This window comes from Cavia porcellus, unplaced genomic scaffold (assembly GCF_034190915.1).
Source record: "Cavia porcellus strain 051 isolate PalLab524CR breed Dunkin Hartley unplaced genomic scaffold, mCavPor4.1 scaffold_29, whole genome shotgun sequence".
In the NCBI taxonomy this organism is placed as follows: domain Eukaryota; kingdom Metazoa; phylum Chordata; class Mammalia; order Rodentia; family Caviidae; genus Cavia; species Cavia porcellus.
In genome coordinates, this window is record NW_026947512.1 from 38,026,748 (window position 1) to 38,050,393 (window position 23,646).

The 23,646-nt window shown below is 39.9% G+C and overlaps 1 protein-coding gene across 1 annotated transcript in view; it reads right to left on the reverse strand.

Annotated features, from left to right (window-relative positions):
* Positions 1-23,232, reverse strand: part of Ppp2cb (protein phosphatase 2 catalytic subunit beta) — a 39,141-nt gene extending 15,909 nt beyond the window's left edge. The window contains exon 1 of the mRNA XM_003474878.5: positions 22,840-23,232. Within this exon, the coding sequence (XP_003474926.2) occupies positions 22,840-22,941 (102 nt within the window). The 5' untranslated portion in view covers positions 22,942-23,232. The remainder of the gene's footprint in view (positions 1-22,839) is intronic.
* Between the last annotated feature and the right edge of the window lie 414 nt (positions 23,233-23,646).

Sequence of the window (23,646 nt, forward strand, 5' to 3'; positions counted from 1 at the left end):
GTCCAAGTCAAGCTGAGCTCCCTGGGTGCTCATTCCTCGCCTTAACTATGTGGGGCTGCTCTTCCATGTGGTAGTATGTTGGTGCTGACTTCCAGGTACGTTTCAAGCGACAGGCTACAAATTTGGGAAATATGTGAGTCCCCTCTCTATGGAGTGAGCCTTGTGGAAACAGAAAAAAGTGAGAGTAGAGAAATAAACTGCTACCATGTTTCTCCTTTCAGGGATACCCTAGGATTCTACTTATTCTTAACTATCTGGACAATATTAGTCCTTTCATGAATTCTTCCATGTAAGTTTTAGAATTTATCAAGTTCAGAGAAAATCCTGTTGGGACTTTGATACTGCACTGCATTTACCAATTAATTTCAGGTGAATGGATATCTTTAAAATACCAACTCTTTCCACTGATGAATATAGTACTGATCAGCACTCACTGAGACTGCCTTTATTCTTTAATAGACTTTTGTGATTGTCTCTAGTAATGTCCTTGTTGTTCCTGTAGTTGCACATATAAGTCACGCACTATCTAACATTAGCTCAGCAACAGACTGCATATACAACAGAGCTCCCATATAGTAAAGGAGCCGAGAAGTCCTACTGTCAGCCCACTGTCATTGTGTGGAGAAGACCACATGGACAGCTCTCTTTGAAAACAGAGCAATTATCTTCACTTTAGCTAAACAGGGCCCTATCTCCATGTACTGATACATACAGAGCTGGCTAAGCTATTTCTCTTTGCCTTCAACTCCCTCTAAGTAATGTAAATAGGGCTAGCTAAGGTACTTTGAAGCTAAGTAATAACCCTGTTTCCCCATCTGAGTGGCTCCCTTTAAATGGTTGAGTCCAGCAGGATGACAGAGCCAACCGTCTGGGACTGTCAACTGGATTTGAGTGAGCCTCTGAGATAAGAGGCTATGTATGACTTCCTAGGGTACAAAACTTTACACATCAGCAACTGAAGTAACAGCTCCCCAAACATTAAATGCTACCTCAATTGTGTTATGCAGATTGGTCTTTCTATGTATTTTTCTCTGGGCATATTGCAGAGGTGCTTTCTGGCCTCCTAGCTAGCTCAGCTCACATTACTCATGTAATTCCTGCCATTCTCACAGACACTCAATCCTTAGCCATTCTCTTCAAAGATCCATAAAATCCGAGTTAGGCCCTGTGTTGGGCCTTTGTTCTGTGAATCTTTGTCTGGATGGAACTCCGGACCCCTTGGCTGCCCTAACTGTAAATATGTCTTGGTGTCTTTATTTTCACCATGGATTGTACTGGTGGTGGCAGACTGGACCTAAGCACCACCAGAATTCCAGTAACGTTTCCATGGGATTATGAGATTACAAATATAAACTTCCTGGATTTCGAGGAGGACAGAAAAGGGCCTTATAATTGTAGCTGTTCTAACACTGCATGTGCTACTCATGTCTTTGTGGTGTTGGCAGTATAAACAAAGCTGGTTAACAGGATTACAGGCAATTATATATGGTACATAACTGATAATAAACACTATGTCAATGGTTTATAGCCAATATACTATACTTTCTGTTGTTAGAATGTACTCTTTCTATTGCACTTACAAAAACATTTTTTACTGTAAAATCGTAGTGTCTTACACTGGTAGCAACTTCAAACATCTTGTGTATCCTGCATTTCTCAACTGTATCACTTCGTTTAGTATTTCAGCTCATCTTCAGTTTAAGCACTTTATGAGTTACCACGATACAATCACTGAATGATGCATTTTTCACAACGTATTCCTACCCACTAAGTAATGCATGATTATAATCCAAAGTAACTTTACGGTTGATACTATGCTGGGATTTAAAATAGTAACTCCTGTGTCTTTGACATGTCATAAATTTTATTTATTTATTTATTTGAGATGGGGTTTCACTATATAGTGCAGCCTGGCCTTGAACTTGTTTATGTAGCCCAGGCTGACCTCAAATTTGCAGCAATCCTCCTGCCTCGGCCTCCCAAATGTTGGGATTAAAGGTGTGTGTCACCATCCCCAGTAAATTTTAAATTTTATAATCCCTTTTCCTGTTTAAAAAATATAATTGTTGGACGTGGACATAGTGGCACACACTTGTAATCCCAGCACTCAGAAGGCTGAAGCAGAAGATTACTTTGAGTTCAAGGCCAGCCTAAACTACACAGCAAGACCCTGTCTCAAAAAAATTATGCACTAAGTGCCTGCCTTACAAGTGCGTGGTCATGAGTTTGATCTCCAGTACCAGAACAAAAAACAAAAAATCCATATATATATATATTCACATACACACACACACACAATGTGTACATGTGTATTAGTCCTGGAAACCAAACCAAATGTCTTACTATGCTAGGGAAACGCTCTATCACTGAGCCACAGCTCCAGTCTCTGTTCTCAGTGCCAGATTTTTACATAATGCTCTTGTGTGCAACCTTATGCTCTACCCCTGGGCCACCCCCTCAGCTCTACATAATGTTTTTATAAGTTCAAACATACTGGACTACTTTTAATGCTTCGTAGATTTTCACATAAACTGTAAAATTATACTTTCCTTTGTCCTTCAGAAATCTCCTAACAGTATAGTGTTGAGCAGAAAGCTCTTCACTGCACCCCAGTGCTGACTATCCTTTCAGTCATGAGACTTCTGAGAAGGGCTTTGGTACACACAGCCTTTGTCAAGTCAAGGAAGCCCTGTTCCTAAATCACATTTTTAGTTACAAAATGATCTTCATTTGGCAATATCACTTTTATAATCTACTGGCATACTACATAGATTTTTTCCCTCTATTAATGTGATCTCAGTAATTTCCCCAGGTTAAATTCTTTTGGTCATAAAGTATTTTTAAAAACACAAAGCTGAGGACTTCCATCGTGAAGAAGAGTCCTGAAAAGGTTGTAATACAGTTTGGAAGAAAGGAACAGAGCTATGTAATGGAGAAACTGCTGTGTCTTGAAATCTATCTGTATCCCTAGATAAGCTACAAAATGCTGAACATCTTACAAGAGTGTTCATTAGTGGTATGTGCTTAAGCATAAATCAGGTGGTGTTAGAGCACACAGAAGATTTCTTGGACTTTAGAAAGTTAAGGGATTCACGTAAACAGGGTTGGCCACAAAACAAGATTGTTGAAGTAAATGCAAAACAAGAGAAATTCTCACAGCATGCAGAGGAAAAGGCCAAAGAAATTAAGATATAGGAAGGGGAGAAAAAGAGAGGGTCAGTTCAGGAGACACAATCTACATGTAACAGGTATACCTGAAACACATGACAAAGCAAATGAAGCTGAAGCAACAACTAAGGAACTAATTGAAGAAAACTCTCTAGAGTTGAAGAACTAAGTAGGACTGCAAATAAAGAAGCCTCATTTGGTACCTTTAAATTAAAGAAAAATAAGACAACACCGAGATATGCCCTAGGAACTCTTGAAAGAAAAAAATTTCCAAGTATCCAGACAGAGAAAGCAGGTTACCAATAAAGGGACAAAAGTCAGAATGACCTGATATTTTTCTCTTGCAATTCTAAATCCCACAAGACAATGGAACAATGTCTTTAGAGATTTAAGGGAAAATAATTTTGAATCAAGAATTAGAGACACTGTCAAGTTAGTATTTCTGTATGAAAGCAACTGGAAGACATTCTCAGATACCAAAGTGTTCAGAAAGTATATCGACCAAGAACCTTCTCTGAAAAATGTGCTGCAGCCACTAAACATGCTACAGAAACTAAAAAAGAGTAGGGAGATTGTTATATGAAAAATTTGATGGTTAAAAGTAGTTATGAATATGAAGTCTAAAATTGTTACATATAGGGTAATAAATCTAAATAGAAAATAGATGTGTAAAGTAGAGCTAAAATTTTTAGTTTTTGGAGTTTTAAACTGTTGAAGTGCACATCAACTATTTAATGCACTGGGCAAATACTGTTTTATTTTTGCCATGTAATATTACAGATGAAGACGCATGTTGAGCCAAATGTATGCTGGATGGAAGTGCTTTGTCAGTGTGAATGAAAGTAAAGACATTTTAAATGTTAATCTAACAAAATTGGGAAAGGATACAGTTTTATTTCCCTTAAAAAACCCCAACAAGTTTGAGAAGTTAATAGTGATAATATAAAGAGAAAACATCAAAAGCACTGGTTGGAGAGGGATGGCTATCTCTGAAATACTAACTGGGAAAACTAGTAAATACTGCATCAGATGGCATATAAGTCAATTTGTCACTGAATTGTTGACAAAAATATCTACACACATTCCAAGTTTCTAGAATTAAAAAACAAAACCAAACAACAAGTAGCACAAGAAACTCACTAAGGAAGCATCAAAATTTGCATAAAAGACACTGATAGAAGTAGATGTGAGTTAACTCATAAACTGGTTAAATTCCCAATTAATAAGATCCAAACTGAGTAATAAAATCAATTTCTGATCCAAGATACTCACATTTGTATAAAACAAAGGTTAAAAGGGGTTAAAGGTAATACAAACTCTAGGTCATGAAATGGAGAACGACATTTTTACTAGGCAAAAATAAGGATATTACAACATATTTCACATTTAAGAGATTTTATGTGGCATTCATATATAAGATTTTTGTTCATTCTTGATGTAGTTGGGAATTTCACTTTTGTAAACTGATACACGTTTTCTTTTTCTTTTTTTTTTTTTTGAGACATGGTCTTACTATATAGTTAAGACTGGTTTTGAACTTGTGGCAATCCTCCTATCTTGACCTCCCAAGGGCTGAGATTATAAGTGTGTGCCATCATGCCTGGCTAAGTACTATATTTTAAAACACAAAATCAGTGCGTTTTGTGTACTGAAAATTCACCAATTAATTCTTCAATTAAAGAGAAGACTTAGCAAAAAAGCTGATCTTATCATATCTGTGTTCTTAACAGCAAAGATCTACACGTAGGGCTAGGGGTATAGGCCAGTGGCAGAGTATGTCTGGTATAAGCAAGGAACTAGATTCAATCTCCAGAATCAAACAACTAACTCTACTTTGCTAATGTTGTCTAGCTTCCTGACTTATCAAAGTGCCAATATTTTCATAAAATAAAGTAGGAAACTCTCCCTTCTATCCACTGGAGGATATGAATTTTAAGTCAGATATGGTGGCACATACCCGTGATCCTAGTACCCAGGGGCTGAAATAAGACCACTGTTTCTCACTTTATTGTTGGTTATCTAAATCTTCTTACTTCAAAGTTGTGGGTCATTTATTGACTCCCACAGTACCACCTGAGACTGGTCTGTTTGCTCCAGCGAGCTAAAGACTCAAGAATTTGTAAAAAAGTGCAGGACCTAGCATGCCTACAGACCACATTCATTTCTGAGGTTCTTCTAAGAGCTTACTCTATTCACATAGGGGGATCTCGCAGATTTTGGACACATACCCTGGTCACTGTGCCATCCACCACCCCATGCATTCAACTCTGTCCCTGTCAGGCTCATGCTTACTCTCCATTTCTGCCCATCAGCCTTTTACATTATTTCTCACACAAAGGAAGGAATGGATTAAAAATTCCAGTTAGTTCTCTCTCTAGAGATTTGAAGACATTAACGAAAACCCTTTGGGTTTTGCAGATACATCAAAATGGTTCAGTGTCACAGGGTTAGCACTGGTCTTTTCTTTTTGCTACTTATCCCTCCCCTGTATATCTGGATCACTGTTCATGAAAGGAAAACAAGTTAATTATCTATTATACTGAAAGTTGGCCAGGTCACATCTGGAGTAATATGCTCTCTTCTGTGTGTAAGAAAGGCAAAAAACGAAAACTACCTATTGTTAGCAAAGCTGCTCTCACACCCTCCTAGTGGGAACTACATTCATACATATTCTTTGGAAAGTAATTTATGGTAGTTAACAAAGTGTAACGTGATCAGTGGAAGCAAAGACTGCTAGCTGCCTACCTCCATAGCCATTCTCCTCTTCCTTTTCAATAATTAAATTAACTGTATTCCAGAAAGCCAAACTTCCAGCTTAAAGATGACAGTTCTCAGCTATTATAGTCAACTTAGGATGCTATAATAAATATCATAGCTTAAACAATGAAATATATTTTTCACCTAATTGGTGAGACTTAGGAAGTGTTAAGACGACAATTCTTTACGTGGGGGGCTTCACTGCTCTGCACTCTGTTTTTGGCGTGTAAAAACACTAATTGGAACTGCTGCAGCCACAAAACCAAAGGCCTCTCTCTAACAACGCCAGAGTAATGGGAGATGCAGAAAGCTAAAAATATGTTCCCTAAAGATGTATTTATGAATATTATCCCAAATGACAATAAATATGATTAAGGTTCTCAATGGGACATTGTCCTGGACTACCCTGGTGGGTACTAAACACAATCATGTATGTATCCTTCTAAAAGAAGCAGAGGGGATTCTGGGGCAGGTCCTCACAGAACAAGCAATGTGCAGACAGACAGTCTGAAGCAATGTGGCCAGGGAATGTTAGCAGACAAGAATGGATTCTCTTCTGAAGCCTTCAAGAGGGAGTGTGGCCTTGCCAACACTTTGATTTTGGATTTTTGGCCTCCAAAATTGCAAGAGATTATATTCTACTGTGTTTTAAACCACAGTTTATAATATTTATTACAGCAGCTACAAAAACAAAAACAAACAAAGAAAAAAACCACCAAACCAAACCAAAACTAATATAGGAAGGTACCTGATTTCCTGGTAACTTTGTAGAGTTACAGTATCATTCCCACACACTGGATTGTCCTGTCACAAAAAAATACAAACTGCTACCTCTACTGGTTGGGGTCTTCCACCACATATTCCAAATATAACTCTCAAGTGATACGTAGTTGCACTGCCAGAGCAAGCAACTGTACTTTTAGACAAGCAATGAATACGTATGTATGACTATGAATAAACAGATTACATAGAGATGTAAGTATGTTTGCTTTCAAGAGGGAAGACTGGGAACTATAACTCTCTGTTGGATAATTTAGAAACACAGTAAGTACACAAAACAGAATACTAGGTAACCACTAAGGATATTATTGAAACATACTTGATATAAAGAGTATTTAACATGTAAGTCAAAAAGCCAATTCATTAAACTAAATTATCAACAGTTTAATAAGGAAAAACATCCTGGAATTTCACATCAAGAAGCTTCCACAACGTTAGAGTCTCCAAAACATTGGCTTAGATCACAGAAGAAGTATTACACAGACAGCCACATCAAACCAAAGCATAAGCCCACCAGAGGTTAAAGCAAAATATTCTTTAAGAAGCAATAGCTCCCCCAAAACAAACAAAAACAAAAACAAAACAGCCACAAAGCAACAGCCAAATCCCACAGTAAAATCAGTGCCATTGTTTATCAAGCCTCAAGTAATTCATTTTTCAAGTTGGAAAAATGAATGCTGCACAGTTAGAACAGAATCTTCCATTTATAAGACGCTAACAAACTACTTATATGTAAAAATCCACTTCGGAAAGCATTACCAAAAACAGTGGAAAGACTGATTAATATATAGTATCTGCAAAAGACAATAGTTATTATCTTGGTAAGCCATTCACTCTGATATATACCATACACAGTTACTTTACACATCAAAATATCCTCAAGAGTAAGGTTTATGCATGCATGTAATGAACATACATTTGTCTAGCGCTGGTGATAAGCCAGGCACCAGAGATAAAAAGGATGAACAGGTAATCTTTCTAGCCTGAAACAACCTACCTTTGACTGGCTCAACTAAAGAAAATTAAACTTCTGCACACAGAGATAAAAGATCTAGAAAATATTTATAGCATAACAGAAACATGGATACTTGCTAAATAAAGGTATCTGGTAAGTGGCTGAGCATGGTGGCACATACCTGTAATCTCAGCACTCTGGAGGCTGAAGTGGGAATATCAATGGGAATTTGAGGCCACCCTGGGCTGTGTAGTGAAACACTGTCTCAAAAAGAAAGAGGAAGCGTGGGATTTGGGTGGTAAAAAAGAAGGAGGAGGAAGAGTAAAAAAGAAAGGGAGAAGGAGGAAGAGGAGATGAGGAAGGAGAATTCTGTAGAGCTATGTGTGATGGCACACACCACTAATCCCAGCTACACAAGGAGCAATGGCAGCAGAGTTCCAAGTTTGAGGCCAGCCTGAGCGGTATAGCAAGACTCCAAAGAAAGGGCTGGGGATGTGGCTCAGTGCCCCCTCAGTTCAACGCCCAGGATCACATTCCGAGAAACCCTACAAAACTATAGGAGAGCTGGTGATTTAGCTTAGCGGCATAAGTACCTGCCTGGCAAGCGTGAGGTCATGAGTTCGATCCATGGTACCAAAACAAAAAACAAAACAAAAAAAAAACTATAGGAGAGAGTTTGAGAATATAAGACATTTGTTTGAGAATATATGGCATTTTTTGTCTTAAGTGATGAAGAAAGTGAAAGGATTTTGTCCTAGATACACTATTACACAGTGGGAGGCAGGACCAAGGGATGTTTACCTTGAGGTCACTTTCACTTTCCCTTCCTCTAGGACAACTTACCTGTGGCCTGAAAAAAGTCCCAATCAGCTGTTCACTCATCAGCAATGCTGCAATAAGCACCATCCCAGTTGGAAACTATATGTATGCTCCCCACCCCACGTTTCCAGCAGAGAAAGCCAGGCCCCGGTGGTCATGGAGCTCTCTCCGCAGCCTTAGAATAAAGGCCATTTTTATTTTATATTCTTTTACTGTGTCGAAAATCCTATCATTTGGTTCCCCCACTGGAAAGGCAGAGTGAGTGGCTCCTGGGAACCCCTCCCAGTTTGAGCTCCACTGCCTAAGATCCACCTTTCACTTCCTCTGCTAATCCACACTCAACAGGGACCTTCCTCACTCCATGCAGGTGAGCTACCATCCAGGGTTTATTGTTTCCGTTCCTTAACAAGCTCGTGACAGAAAACCCATCCTGCCATCCCTGAAAGGTAGACCAGCTTGAGGTAGGACTGACATTTTTGTTCCCTGGGACCCCACCCCGCATTCTTCAGTGACCAGTGACCAGCTGAGGAGAATTGGTGTTGGGACTTTCCCTATCACACTTTCAAAATAGGTGATGATCTCTTTTATTACGTGTGATCCAGCACATGTTCCTTGGGGGAAGCTAAGCTCTTATGTCCAGAGGCGAAGTTGTTGTGTCAGTTCACTTATAATCAGTCATAGGGACTACTTCCTGCCCCCCAAAAACATACCTCTGGGGCATCTGGTTCATAACATTGTGTTCTTGGCCTCTAGAAGGCTATAAAAACCAAAAAGCTGATCTTTTATTTATGCTTTTGTCATAATGCGGCAAGCTGGCAGAAACCCTTCATCTTTAGGCCTTTTTCACTTTAAGGGTGTGTGCTTCTCCCACTCTGTCTTCTATGATGTCCCCAATACTTCTGGCTCACTCTGCTCCACCAGGATCTCCCTCCCTCCCCACTGGACCGCTTTGGATGATGTGGCTCCTGTCTTTATGGCTCCTCCCCTGTATCTCTCATACCAAACCCCACAGCCTTCTCAGCCAGAGGTTTCTTTGCCCTCTGCGCTGTCCTCTCCTCCTCTTCCTTCACCCATATGGGTCTCTCCAGTCTCCAACTTTGCAATCCCCCCAACCCAAGCTGTCTGTCCCCTCTGAGGGTTCTTTGTCTCCTTCCCCTGCATTGCCATTCTCTCCGCCGGCTCACTATACTGGGTCTCAGGCATTCCAGCCTTCTGGCAGGCCACATGTTGCCAGCAGCCATGTTGATTGCCCACACATGCCTGCTGGACAGATCTCTACTCCAGCTTCGGGAACAGGCTGGCCCCAAAAGATTAACTAATATTTACATTCCTTTTTTAACTTTCTGAGCTATCTCAGATTAGCCATAAATTAGGTTCCTTTTCTGGTAATCTTATTTCAAGAGATCTCTATTAATTGATCTATAAAAAGGTTCACACTAGTCTATTTATTATAGTTCAAATTGGCCAAATATATTTGAGGGCACTCTATTTTATGATTATCAGTTTATACACCTGTTGTCTGTTTGTCCATTTGCCTGCTCTGTAAACAGCTGTTTCTTTTTATTTGCGCTCAACAATTTTTTCCTTCTCTTTTATATTTTCAGATCATGTAATCAAGGTTTATTTGGGTTATAGATTTAAAAAACATGCTTCCACCTAAGTTGCCAGCTGGTCAAAATGATGCTAAAATTGGTTAAACAAAATCCCTTAGGGTGAGGAGACCCTGGACAGGACTCCAACTGATAAGTAAGTGGCCACCTGGGAACTTTAACCAGCTGTGGTTCATTAACTGGAGGCCCCAATAATCTCCATAGCCTTATGGGAGACACCCCAACTAAATAAAGTTCATTTGACTAAGATGATTCATTGTTGCTGATCTAATGGTATATTCATGCCTTAAATGTAGAATTGAGATTGTCTATGATGACAAGTGTTTTCTTTCAGATCCAGATGTCTGCTGCCTTTTTCTCGTGTGCCAGCCAGGAGATTCAGATCAGACCAACATGAGGTTATCAGTTAAATAATAATTTTAAACAAAAATTTATGTAAATTTCTTCAGTGCTCAAATGTTAAAATGCCCATGTTTAATAGAAAATAACAGCTCCATTTAATGTTCTATGTTAAGCTTACTGCTTGTACTGCATTGTACTGTTACCAATCTTGTGGATGTTCAACAACTAAAATTAAGAGGTAATTATAAATTCCTTTTGCTGGGATCCACCAGATCTTTTCCAGAAAAAAGGTTATATGATGCAGGGGGTAACAGAATAACAAGACCGGCACTGGGGCTGAGGCTGGGCAGAGCCATGTCTGAGCCTTTCCCAGCCTGTCTGCTGGCCCTAGCTCAGTCCTCCGCCTACCATTGGATGCCAGGCATATTGGGGCCATAATTAACTATACTCAACTGGCATTAAATGATGCCATAGCTGATCTCTCTCCTAAATAATAAGGTAAAATTAATAAAACAGGCCATCCTCCAAAAATCAGATGGCATTAGACATTCTAACAGCATAAAAGGTATTTATACAATTATAAAAACAAATGAATGACATGTCAGTTTCTAAAATCCCCTGGACTTTATCCTCCTTATGGGAAGCCACTGCTTAAGTTAAAATCATAAATACTCTGTTGATTGTATTATTTGACTCCTGTCTACTTAACTGATTCTTTGCCTTTGTCTCCTTTAGACTTAAAGCTTTAAACCTACCCAAGATAAAAACCAGATGTCTTGTGACTGTGGAGGAGACAGACAACTTCAACTGTGGGCCAGATCCCAAGACAAAAGGCTAAACTTGGCCCTCAAACCCCACAGGGAGACCTTCTTAATATGGCTTTTCATGTTTTCAACAACAGATAAAAATCAAAAGGAAAAATAACCATCTGATCTTTTAGCAGTGACACTTGGCACTCTTTGACAAGTAAACCCAAACAAAGTGGTGCTGCCCAAGGCCGTCCCAGACCATGCTTCAAAGACTGACAGGGCTCGGGCCCACAGACCCCACTAAGGTGTCCTTCTCAGAGTCCCAAGTCCCACTGGAGGTCTCAGTAAGACATTCTCTGTACTTGTGGACATACAGGCCAGGTATAGTGTTCTTCCTGAGTTTTCAGGCCGCTTTATTAAGTCCTTAGTCTCTATAGTGAGTGTTAATAGCCAACCTACGTAGCCTTTGTAGACAGGGCCTACTCCATGCAGGTTCTAGACTCCCTTATCTGGTCGAGCCCATAGTTTGAGATACATCCAATACCACCTGCGCTATCCATGCCATGTCTATTTTAATTTGTCTCAAGGATCTTTGAATTTTTCCTTGTGTTCCCCAATATCCCATAGCTCCCAAACATTTACAGGGACTTAAACCTATAATTAAGTGCCTTTTAGACAATGGTTTTCTTAAACCTACCCATTCACCCTATAATACTCCCACTCTCCCAGTACTCAAGCCTGATGGGTCTTACTACCTAGTGCAGGACCTTAGGGTAATCAATAGTGCTGTAACCCCAATCTACCCAGTGGTGCCAAACCCTTATACCATGCTCTCTCATATCCCTCCCTCCACCACTCATTTTATAGTCAGAGATCTTAAAAATGCCTTTTTTTATTCCTTTGTGTTTATACAGACTGACCCAGACACTCTGAGGTCTCAACAACTTACCCCTGTTATCTCTATAATAAAACCTCTTTTCAGAGACACATAGCACCTTCTTCCTTTCCTATTCATCAATTTTGAGGACACATCCCTGGTCAGGACTGGCAGATAAGATTTTACACATATGCCCTGTCACAAAACTCTCAAATATCTTCTCACCTTTGTTTGTACTTTTTCAGGATGGACAGAAGCCTTTCCCACAACCAGGGAGACCACTGACATAGTTACTAAAGTTATGTTACAGGAAATCATCCCAAGGTTTGGTCTACCTCAGAGTTTTAGTCAGATAATGGTCCAGCCTTTATTTCTTAGATCACTCAACAGATATCCTCAAGCTTACACATCACCTGGCACCTACACGTTCCATACCATCCACAATCCTCAGGAAAAATAGAAAAGGCAAATGGCCTCATAAAAACACACCTTACAAAGCTCATTTTAGAACTACACCAACCTTGGCCTCAACTTCTGCCCTTAGCCTTAGCCAAGCTCAGGGCACTTCCCGGACTCCTACATTTTTAAGTCCTTTTAAACTTATGTATGGCAGGCCATTCTTACTCCACAGTCTTCCTACTACCCAAAGTCTCCCTCCTCTTGACTATATTCCAATGGTCTCCTTCCTCCGACACCTGTTAAGACAACATGCTGATCTCTGCCTTCCCCAATCCTCTGAAGGGACCAAACCAGATCCTCCTATATCCCCAGGAGACCTAATTTATCTCAAATGTTCTAAATTCATAGGAATACAACCAAGGTGGAGTGGTCCCTACCTGGTCTTCTTGACAACTTGAACAGTAGTCAGAGTTGCTGGACTCCCATCCTGGTTCCACATCACTCAAGTGGTGCCTTCCCAGCCCTAAATCTAACCATCCTATCGTCCACTCCTCTCCGTCTCACCAAGGCCTCAGGGCCACAACTCTCAGGCTAAGTCATGTTTTGTTATCCAATTTGGTTCCTAATTCTTTATATTCTATTAATTAATTATCTTTTTTACAGCAGGACTCTTAACAGTCTTTCCTAAAGACTCCCACATCATGCGTGAGATCGTCTTCATTTTGTTCTCCATGACAACTGTCTTAATTCTCTCTACCCTCAGATGTTTAGTCAAATGTGAGATCCCTGAAGCCCTAGGCTCTTATCTCCCTTATAGTGACACAGCCATGGCCCTCCCCACCACTCTTATTCTTTCCAGCTCAACTCCTAGACCGGAGACAAGCCCTACCTACCTATACTTATAACTGTTATCCTTTCAGATGAAAAAACAATCACCTCTCCTAACTTCACTCCTCCTAACCCCACACTTATTTTTCAGAATTCTACCTCACTGTGGTCCTGATGAAATGGCATATTTAAATCAAAGACACCTTTCCTTCTACCTCCCCAGGGTCCTTAAATATGATAGTGGCCGCCTCCTCATAGCACCTTGTCTCTGTTTTCCAGTCTAAGATGCAGGCATTAACAAATGATAAAGTTGTCCTGGCTGAAACACCTGACACCAGCTTCTGCATGGGCATCAACCGTCATCCCGTCAACCTTCCTAAACCTCAATACGGTGTCCCCTTTCAGCAGGAAATAGTAAGAGAGAGACTTCGCCCTTTCCTAGCAATAAAAAGATGTGAATGAAAGGATTTTTGCCCTATATAAGATATTATGGCAGTGAGAGGCAAGGAATATTTACCTTGAGGTCACTTTCCCTTTCCCTTGGACAACTTACCTATGGCATGAAAAGTCCCAATCAGCTGGTCACGCATCAGCAATGCCAAAATAAGCACCACCCGAGTTGCAAAGTATATGTGTGCCTCCCACCCTACGTTTCCAGCAGAGAAAGCTAGGCCCCAGTGGTCACAGAGTTCTCTCTGCAGCCTTAGAACAAAGACTGTTTTTAATTTTATATTCTCTCTTTTACTGCACCGAAAACTATACCAGACAGCATGTAACTTTTTTATACCAACTGACTTAAAATGTAAAAAAGGTTTTTTCTTCTTTATTTTAACAGAAAGTTAATTTCCTAAATCTAGGTAGGTACTTCCTGAAGCAGGGGATGTAGTCATTGGTAGAATGCTTAGCTGGTAAGCATAAAACTCTGGGTTTGAACCTCAGCTCTGCAAACCACCAGAAAATGACAAACAACAAAACAAAAAATATTTCAAACCAAATCAACCTGCTGCCCCAAATAAAAACAGATTTTTTTTTTTTTCTGGCATGCCTGTAATCCTAGCACTCTGGGAGACTGACATAGGAGCATCATTAGTTTGAGCCAAGCCTGGGCAACTCTGTGAGATTCTGCCTCAAGATTTAAAAAAAATGAAAAATAATAAAGGGCTCAGAATGTGCACAGGCCCTGGGTTCAATCTCCTGTACTGTGGTCTATATATGCTATAATTTTGTTGCATTCATTTTAACAGTTTCAACATCATAATATTGTGTCTCTGAAGTTCAAGAACTGCTTTTACTCACTATATTCATGAACATAGCAATTTCCAAAATGTTAAGACTTAGACTTACTATTATTTTAAATGTTTTATAGTTTGTTTTAATCAACATTACTATAAACATAAAAAATGCAATCTATATAAGTAAATCTCTTTTTTGGTCACTAATAATTTTTAAACATTACAAAGGGGTTAAAATCAACAATCTCTGTATTAGCACACCTCCATACTTTTAATTTGAAATGATCCCAAGAAGCAGTGACAATGGCAAGTTCTATTCCAACAGCAGTGTTCTATATGGTATTTTAAAATGTTTGTGAGATATGGTTTTGACTACATCTCTAACTGCCCTTACTTCTCTAAAACTCCCATGTCTGGGTCTCCAGTTTTTCCTTTATTTCTAGGATATCAAATATTCTTCCCAAGAGGTATGAACAATGGAACTTACATTTTTTCTACTAACCCACAATTAGTTAGAATAAGATTGTATGTTCAGAAGCATTCCAGAAAGCGCAGGTCCTCTTCACAGTTCTTATCTAATTGTGTAACCTTCAGGTCTTTATAACCTACAGTTTCTTTATTTAGCCAAGGCAGCTAGGAGCCTGACTCTGAAATGTGAAGTCCTGTCTTCCCCATGTACAATCTAGAAATAGCTATTCTTTTCCTAACTGAAATTCTAAGAGTTTTTTTTTTTTTTAAGTTGTGTGGCAGGACAAGATATATTATTTGATTATCCCATTACTGAAATCATCTCTCTTTAATTGGAAGGGGGAACCTTAACTAACTGTGGGTCTTTCTCAGTTAACAAGAAGCCAGGAGGTAGGCAGCCCTGGATTAGTACAGCTTCTCAACAGGGCTCAGGCAGCAGATCACATACCCCTTTTCCTGTCACCATGGGTAGACAGACCACCATTTTGCAGCCAGGAAAGCATTTATCTCTAGACTCCCCACCTGGTGTATATCTTAGGTTTCAGAAGTTACTAGAAGGCAGAAAGTAGGAAACCAGAGTTCCTACCAGTGTTACTGAACAAACCCTTCCTGCAGGCCTCAGTGAAGCATGATGTCAGGCAGCTCCCTGGCCTGCACAGACATCTCCTTCTGGCCCAGTCCACTAGATGGGACCAGAATGAGGGCAGAGTCACTATGAGGTGTAATTCCAACTGAGTGGTACTGAGTGGAATTTGAGAGATTATCAAGCTCATCCTTGTTATGACAAGTGGCCCAACAAGTAGCTCAGGAATGTCCACAATTACAAAGCAAACAATATGTTTACCTGAAATCAAGTTCGTGCCAAAGATAGCTTCCAATAGTTTATTTTTATAAACTTCCACATTATATATTACAATCATATACTGCTAATACCGAAACTGAATAGCACAGATTATAAAATTCAACTGCAGTTAAAACAAAAATGATTGATGGAGAATTTAAACTCTAAAATGGAAACTGTTTTCACATAACTATTACTATTTACACAATTAGTTTTAATCACAAAAATTAAAAGCACCAAAGTGTAATTATCCAACTCATCTTAACCCAGTGAGGATTGTATAAAACCTAAGATGGGTTAAGAAAAAATGATACAGAAAAAAATCCATGTGAATGGCTTTATAATACTTCCTTAGTTAGCTTTTATCTACGTACTGTGAGAACAGTGCTCTGTCAGACCAGTGTAGCCCCCTCCCACCTCCCCCCCGAGTATTTTTCTCTCACTGTTCCAATCCCCAAGGTAACTAGGTAGCTAGGCATGGTGGTGAGTATGTAGTCCTAGCTATTTGGGAGGCTGCAGTGGTAGGATCTCAAGTTTAAGACCAGATTATTTCAACAAGTAAAAAGGGCAAGGTATGTAGCTCAGTGCAAAGGCCCTGGCATACTACAAAAACAAACAAAAATTAAAACTTTATCGCAGTTTTATAAAATTAAAACCTACCTTAGAAAGTGAATTAAGAAATAAAGCTTTGAGAGTGACATTTGGCTATAATAGGAAGAACAAAATATTTATTTTCCCTCTAATGGTTTAGGAATGCAGAATATTTAAATGTACTCCATTCCTCCTCTACCTCCCAACCAGTGACGTTCTGTTTTTATGTTGATGCCCACTGCCTGAGCCATATTAACAAGAGAACAGAATGATCTCTCGGGGCTGGGGATTTAGCTCAGCGGCATAAGCACCTGCCTTGCAAGCAGGCGGTCGTGAGTTCGATCCCTGGTACCGATAAAACTGAAAAAGCCAAAAAAAAAAAAAAAAAAAAAAAAAAAAAAAAGATCTCTAAAAGAGATGCGATTAGACAAAGTTAAAAATCCTCTAAGACTAATTAAAATAAGCAAGGTGCCTCTCTTTCTACAGTTGGGAGGTGCTTCCATAAGTGAGAATTGACCTCCTCTTTTAATACAAGAAAATGAACTTTTCTTTTCAACAAATTCAAGTGCCTATATGCCAAGCAATTCCAACAAATACACATTTAAGAATAAATCATGTACTCTCAAAAATTTTAAAAATTAGGTATGGATATATTCATAGAGCAAGAAAACATTAAAAAGTTTTAGGATGTGATATCTATGATCCCACTTCAATATACCATAAATATCTCTCCATCCCATATAGACAGAAAACAAAGTTTGGAAGATTTTTTTAAAGTGACGGCTAGGGAAGATGGATTATCAATAGTGGAAAGTACCCACCTATTTCCCACATTTCTGGTGTTCTTGACATTTTAAAAAATAATATAAATTGGGCATGGTGGCACACGCCTGCAGTCGTGCATTCTGGGAGACTGAGACAAGAGAATAAAGAGGGCTATGGATGTAGCTCTGTGTGAAAGCTCTGGGTTAAATCTCTAGTACTGCACCCAAAACAAATAAAAAAAAAAAAACCAACAAAGTTAAATTATATTACTTTCCAATTTGAAAAATGTAACTTTAAAAACTTCAAAATACACTCTAGCCAGAAATATAATAACCACTGTATATTTACCCAGATAACAGAATTTTCTTCAGTCATAAAAAGTATGAAGTCCTGACATGCTCACTATGAAAGAACTGTAAAACCAATCAATTGCATTTTTAAAAGGTGACTTTTTAGCATATAAATTACATGTCAGTTTTTAAAAGCCGAGGTTAGAATTAACCTCATCTAAATAATGAGTTAAGTAAAAATTTTGTTGTTAGTCTATAAATATCACATCAACAATACATACACATCATAACAGTGTCAAAAGTAGTCACTACATATCTGTTATTAAATTCACACACAGCTGAGAGTAGTCACACCAGTAATCCCAGGCCAACCAGTGCTACCATGGGGAGTTCAAGGTCAGTCTGAACTTAGCGAGATCTTGTCTCCAAAATAAGGGAAAAAAATTTCCCACAGGCAGCAAAACGTGTGTCTGCATATGTCTTCTTGTCTTGCAGTAATAAACCCATGTGACATTTACAAAAATGTTCACTCATAAAAAGGACTGGCCAATGATGATGCTGCAACAATGAAAAACACATAATGCTGAAAATGGAATTCGAAAGTACCTAAGGTGCTGACTGGGAATGCTGGCACTGCTAGCAATGGGGAGGGACTCTACTTATGCAGCCAGGAACTCTGCAACTTAAATCAATTTAGTGAGATAAATAAAAAAGCGAACATACTGACATAAACGAGGAAATTGTGACTAATGAAGATGTGCCAGAGGAAATGACACTGACAAAAGTCCCCCTAAAGTAATTTTCTGAGATATTTTGTGATACAGAAGGCACAAAGAAGAGAATGTGGGAAGCTAACCCAGACATAGGAAAGTGTACAGCAGCTCATCACTACACAACCAAGACAGATGCTCCTGCTCTCATATGACAAGAACGCAAGCACAATTCAAACTATTCTCAAAGACATCTATTTTTCAAAGAAATCTCCCTCTCCCCTTCTCCCCCTCTCCCCAACCCACTTCTTTTTGCCCTGGAGACTGACATCCTGGGACCAGGCAACTGCTTCCACCACTAAGCTACACTCCCACTCTTCGCTTTTTTTCTTTTTAAAAAATAAACCCCCAAGTAAAATACAGGCACATTTATCGGAATCTTGGCATATAAAGTGACATCTCTCAAACTGCCATCTTGAATCTCTACATCTTAGAATATGAGGCTTTTAAAAAAAATTCAGCTCTATGTTGCGTCAGTATGGGTGATCTCAGCATTCAGGAGGCCGAGTCAAGACCAGAGGGCAAGGCTCTGTGGGATGTATATATAATATCACGATTTCTTCAAGTACTAACAAAGGGTCTTTTTTCTTCCTCAATAAACTCAGGAGCTAAATCCAGTTTCTCATTTAGCAAAACATTTAGGTATTATTTTGGAAAATAGAGAGCAAAGTCTGAAGAGAATGTGATATGGAGCAAGATTACACTTTGATGCAAAGGCCAGGCTGGATCACTCAGTGTGATCCCGTCTCAAAAACCAAAATAAAAAAGAAACAACAAAATTATGTAGCTTTATGGACCTGCCCAAGACAAAAATCAGTCTCTAGGATGGAGGTGAAGAACCTCAATTTTTAAATTCCCTCTCTGAGCAATTCTCATGCACATTTTAAAATGCAAGAAAAGACAATCCTCACTACATAAAAATCCTAGTTACTGACCTCTCCCACAAACTGGCAAAGAATACTTCAAATAATTTAAAACTCAGAAGGTACTAGATAACATTATTAATAATAGGACTCCACCAACCAAGTCCTTCAGAGTATGCCCTGAAGACAACACTGTCAAAGGAAAATTTCTGAAAGCTTCAGATTAGAAAGGCAGGTGCTGAGAGTAAAACTTCACAGTGAAAAGAAATTTTATGATATAAACATCTTTGCTATATCTACCTAGGGAGATGATTTTACACATCATACATAAAATCAAGAAATAATCTAATTCAACAGTCTATCTTCTAGTCATTACTAATAGTGCATGCTAATCTCATCTGCTTTAATTTTTTTTAACCTGTCAGCTAAAATAGACTACATTAGATAAGCATAGAAGTAGTGATTTGTTCAGTCAGCAGAATTGGGTCTTAACCTCATATTCCACTATACCCATGTCATTCTTTGTTTTAGCCATGAAGAAAGGAGTAATTTTTCATATCACTACATTTTAGACTTTTATCAGTAGACCACAAGCTGGCACTAATCCTGGCACAAAGTTCAAGGGAAATTTTAAAATAAAAGTAGCTATTAGTCTTTTTTTGACTATTAAAAGCACTGATTATTTTTTAATAGCTGCAATCTATCAAAAAAGTAACCTATAATTTTTTTTTTTAACTTTTTATCGGTACCAGGGATTGAACTCACGACCGCCTGCTTGCAAGGCAGGTGCTTATACCGCTGAGCTAAATCCCCAGCCCCTCCTACTATGTTTCATACAACTCAAAAATCCCTCATTTTGGCTGGATGTGGTGGTGTATGCCACCATGTAGTAGTCTCAACACTTTGGAGGCTGAGGCAGGAGGATGACTGTAAATTCAAGGCCAGCCTTGGCTACATATTGAGCTCAAGGCCAGGCTGAACAAGGTCTTATCTTGAAAACTAGAACAGGAAAAAGTTTTCATTTTTACCAGAATCTAATTTTTGTCCAGACGATACTGGGCATTCAGGATTGAAGCATGCCTTTTTTTTTTACAAGTGAAATAAATAAAATCTTAAAGACATTTCTGTTTATTTCAAGGCTGAAGCCAAAACCAAGAGACATCTCATGTTCAATATAAAATTTACACATCTATACTATCTTACTACAAGCCTAAAAAATTTTCTCAGTAGATACATTGTACTCACTAGAATAAAGATTTACCAGCACACAAATTCACCCAATTTCCCTCCGCCTACAACATCATCATCCATGGTTCTTTAGTTATAGAATAAAATCTATCAGATCAGAGTCTAAAATGTTTTACTCATCCAGAAAAGCATTAAACACAATTTAGTTGCAGAAATATTCCAAGAAATGCCTGACTGGCTCTCAAGCACATCTTTAAAAAATTACTGTGTGCACATACTGCTGTTCCAAGAAGGAACTGCAGAAGCATTTTCTCTGCTCACATAAGAGGCAAATCACAATTAGCTTCAAAAGCTGAGTAGTTAACATGGATTAGGTGAAAAATAGTCTTTGTAGAACAAATACCTTATTGCTTTATGCCAAAAATTTTCCCTAGATAGAAATTTGTCTTAGAAGCCAGTTACACATATCCTTACTCTGGTAGTTGTTTGTCCACTGGCACTAGGATGGATTTTATTTTTGCCACTATCTCAAAATAGGGCCTTTACCAGGGCCACTTTGGTCTTGATTTCAGCTGACAGCTTTAGTTTTTATGTAATCTAAATTAGATTAGGAACTGAATTTGAGGGGGCAAACTATCCCATGATAGTGTTTTTATATAGTATTGCTTATGGAATTCAAAAATCCTGTTATTAAAAATTATAGTCAAAAGGAATTTAAAAATAAATTTATTTCTTGCTTACATTCTTCTTACATACCTAGCATTCTTGCTCTTAAAGGGTGAACAGTAAAGCCAAATTATGAATGAAGTTACTTCATAAAACTGTTACACAAATCCCAGTATTTTATGGTTTTTCTTTCCTTTTTTTTTTTTTTTTTTTTGAGACAGGGTCTCACTATGCATTTGGGATGACCTTGAACTCACTATGTAGCCCAGGCTGCCCTTAAACTCACATCGATCCTCCTGCCTCAAGCCTCTTAAGTGCTGAGATTACAGGTGTGCACTACCAGGTCCAGTCAGCGCTGTGGTTATCTTAACACTGTACAATTAACCCAAGAGATCAGTGAATATTCCTGTCTCATGATAAGAAATTAGAAAAGTGCAGAGAAATTTGTATTCAAAGAGTCTGAACCTAAAAGTGTTAGAATAAAGCCACTTGGGACTGAGGTCAGAACACAGATAAAGAGACAAAGAAATACTGTCATACTTTCCATTCCTACTCCAGCAAAGGGGGTAGACCTAGAGACAAAGATAAACAATGCAGGATGTTCTGTGGATAAGTACAAATATTTTTTAAAAAGCTACAACGAGTTCTAATAGGTACTGTATATAACATATATCTATGAACTCTTAGGAATTGTCAGTTCAATTATTTAAAAGTTGAAGAAAAATAATCTCTTGACAAATACAGAGCTTCCTCCAAAGTTCTGAACAATCACATATGAGTATTTCAAAGTAGTGGAATATTTTTCTGTAAGAATGTACCTTAAAAATACTAGAAAATCAAAGTGGAAAACTCATTCAACTACCATTTTGCCAAGAACTTCAAATTTGTATTTTAACATTCCTGGTAACTGACCTGGCTAGTTTCAAAACTGGACTAAGTTGAGAAAGCCATTTAAAGGATAAATGGCTTATGAAATTACAGGTTACCACACAAGAAAACTGAGAGTCAGCTGAAGCTCTCACTTCATCTCAATTCCTACCGTTCTACTTACAGAAATAAATTCTCCTGTGTTAATTATTTGATATACAAAGGCCCTGTTCAACAATATTACATTTGGTAAAAACTATACCAGTTGCATAACTCTAACATTGCCCTGTTAATAAACAAGACTAACAAAATCGTTCTCTCTCCAGTGCATTTCTGTATACTGACTTTCAAACATTACGATCACGAAAATTTTATAACTTATGACTTGGGGCAACCGGCTTTGCCTCTTCTGGATGCGAAAGACTTTTTAACGTAAAAACCTAGTCCATATTACAAAAGTCGAATGAGGAAAACTGAGACTTTTTGATGGAGACAATAACTCAAGTCATTAAGAAAATAACGCATACAAAACTCAAATGAGCTAAGATCACACAACCCAAAACGATTTACACAATCACCTGTCTTGGAGAAGTTATCCATACAATAAAAATGTAAGTCACTTCTGAAAAGTGCTATCTTTACGAAATCAGGTATCTCTTTTCAAGCAGGCGCCCTTTCCGAACCCGCTGTCTTGTTTCTGAAAATCAATGCTCCCCTAAGAGCCACCTGCGGCCGCCAGCGCCCGCCGCTCCCCTGCTCTGATTTCCGAAGGGTCCCACGCCGATGACAAGAACTGCCGCGTGACAAAGTCATTCACAGGAACGACTTTCAGGTTCATTATCGAAGCATTTTGAAAAAGACCGCTGAGCCTGGTTCCCGGGCATCCCGGCGCCGCGCTCCAGCCAAGCCCTGCTGCGCACGCAGGAGCCAGGGCGTCCGGCCCGGGAGGACCCCCAAGGCCCGACACCCGCGGCTCTGGGGCCCGGGTCCGGCGCGCCGCCCCTGCCCGCTCACCTTTTCGCACAGAGTCCGCACTTGGTTCTCATTCAGCTGTTTACACTCGTTTAGCTGCTCGACCCACTGGTCCAGCTCCTTGGTGAACGTCTTGTCGTCCATGGCGGCGCGCTCCCCTCCCCCTCCCGCCCCGCCCCCGCCCCGCCCCCGCCGAGGACCGAGCCCCGCGCCGCCGCCGCCTCAGCCAGCGGCCTTCGGAGACCCCGGCCTGGTCCTGCCCGGTCCCGCCCGGCCCCGCCGGCCGCGCGCCCCAGGAGTCGCTGAGGAGTGCGGGGAGGTGGTGGGGAGCGCGGCTTGGGGCTTGGGCGCAGCTCCCGCCGGAGAACAGCTGCCGGCCGCCGCCGCCTCTCACCAGCCGACCTCTCTCGCCGCTTCCCCCTCGCTCCCCCGCACCCCCCTCCGGCTTTCCGTCATCGCCCGGGCATTTCCGCCGGGGAGAGGCGAGCGGGCGGCGCCGCTGCGGCGCGCCAGGCTGGCAGAGAAGCAGCGCCCTCACCTGGCTCGGCGGGGAAACGGCCCCGGGCGCGGAGGCGCGCTTCTCTTTCAGCTTGCTTGCTTGCTTGCTTGCTTGCTTGCTTGCTTGCTTGCTTGCTTGCTTGCTTGCTTTCTTTCTTTCTTTCTTTCTTTCTTTCTTTCTTTCTTTCTTTCTTTCTTTCTTTCTTTCTTTCTTTCTTCCTTCCTTCCTTCCTTCCTTCCTTTCTTTTTTCTTTCTTTCTTTCCCTCCCTCCCTCCCTCCCTCGCTCCCTCCCCCTCCCCTCCCCTCCCCTCCTCTCCCCACTGGGGGCCCAGGCCAAACTCTGCTCACTC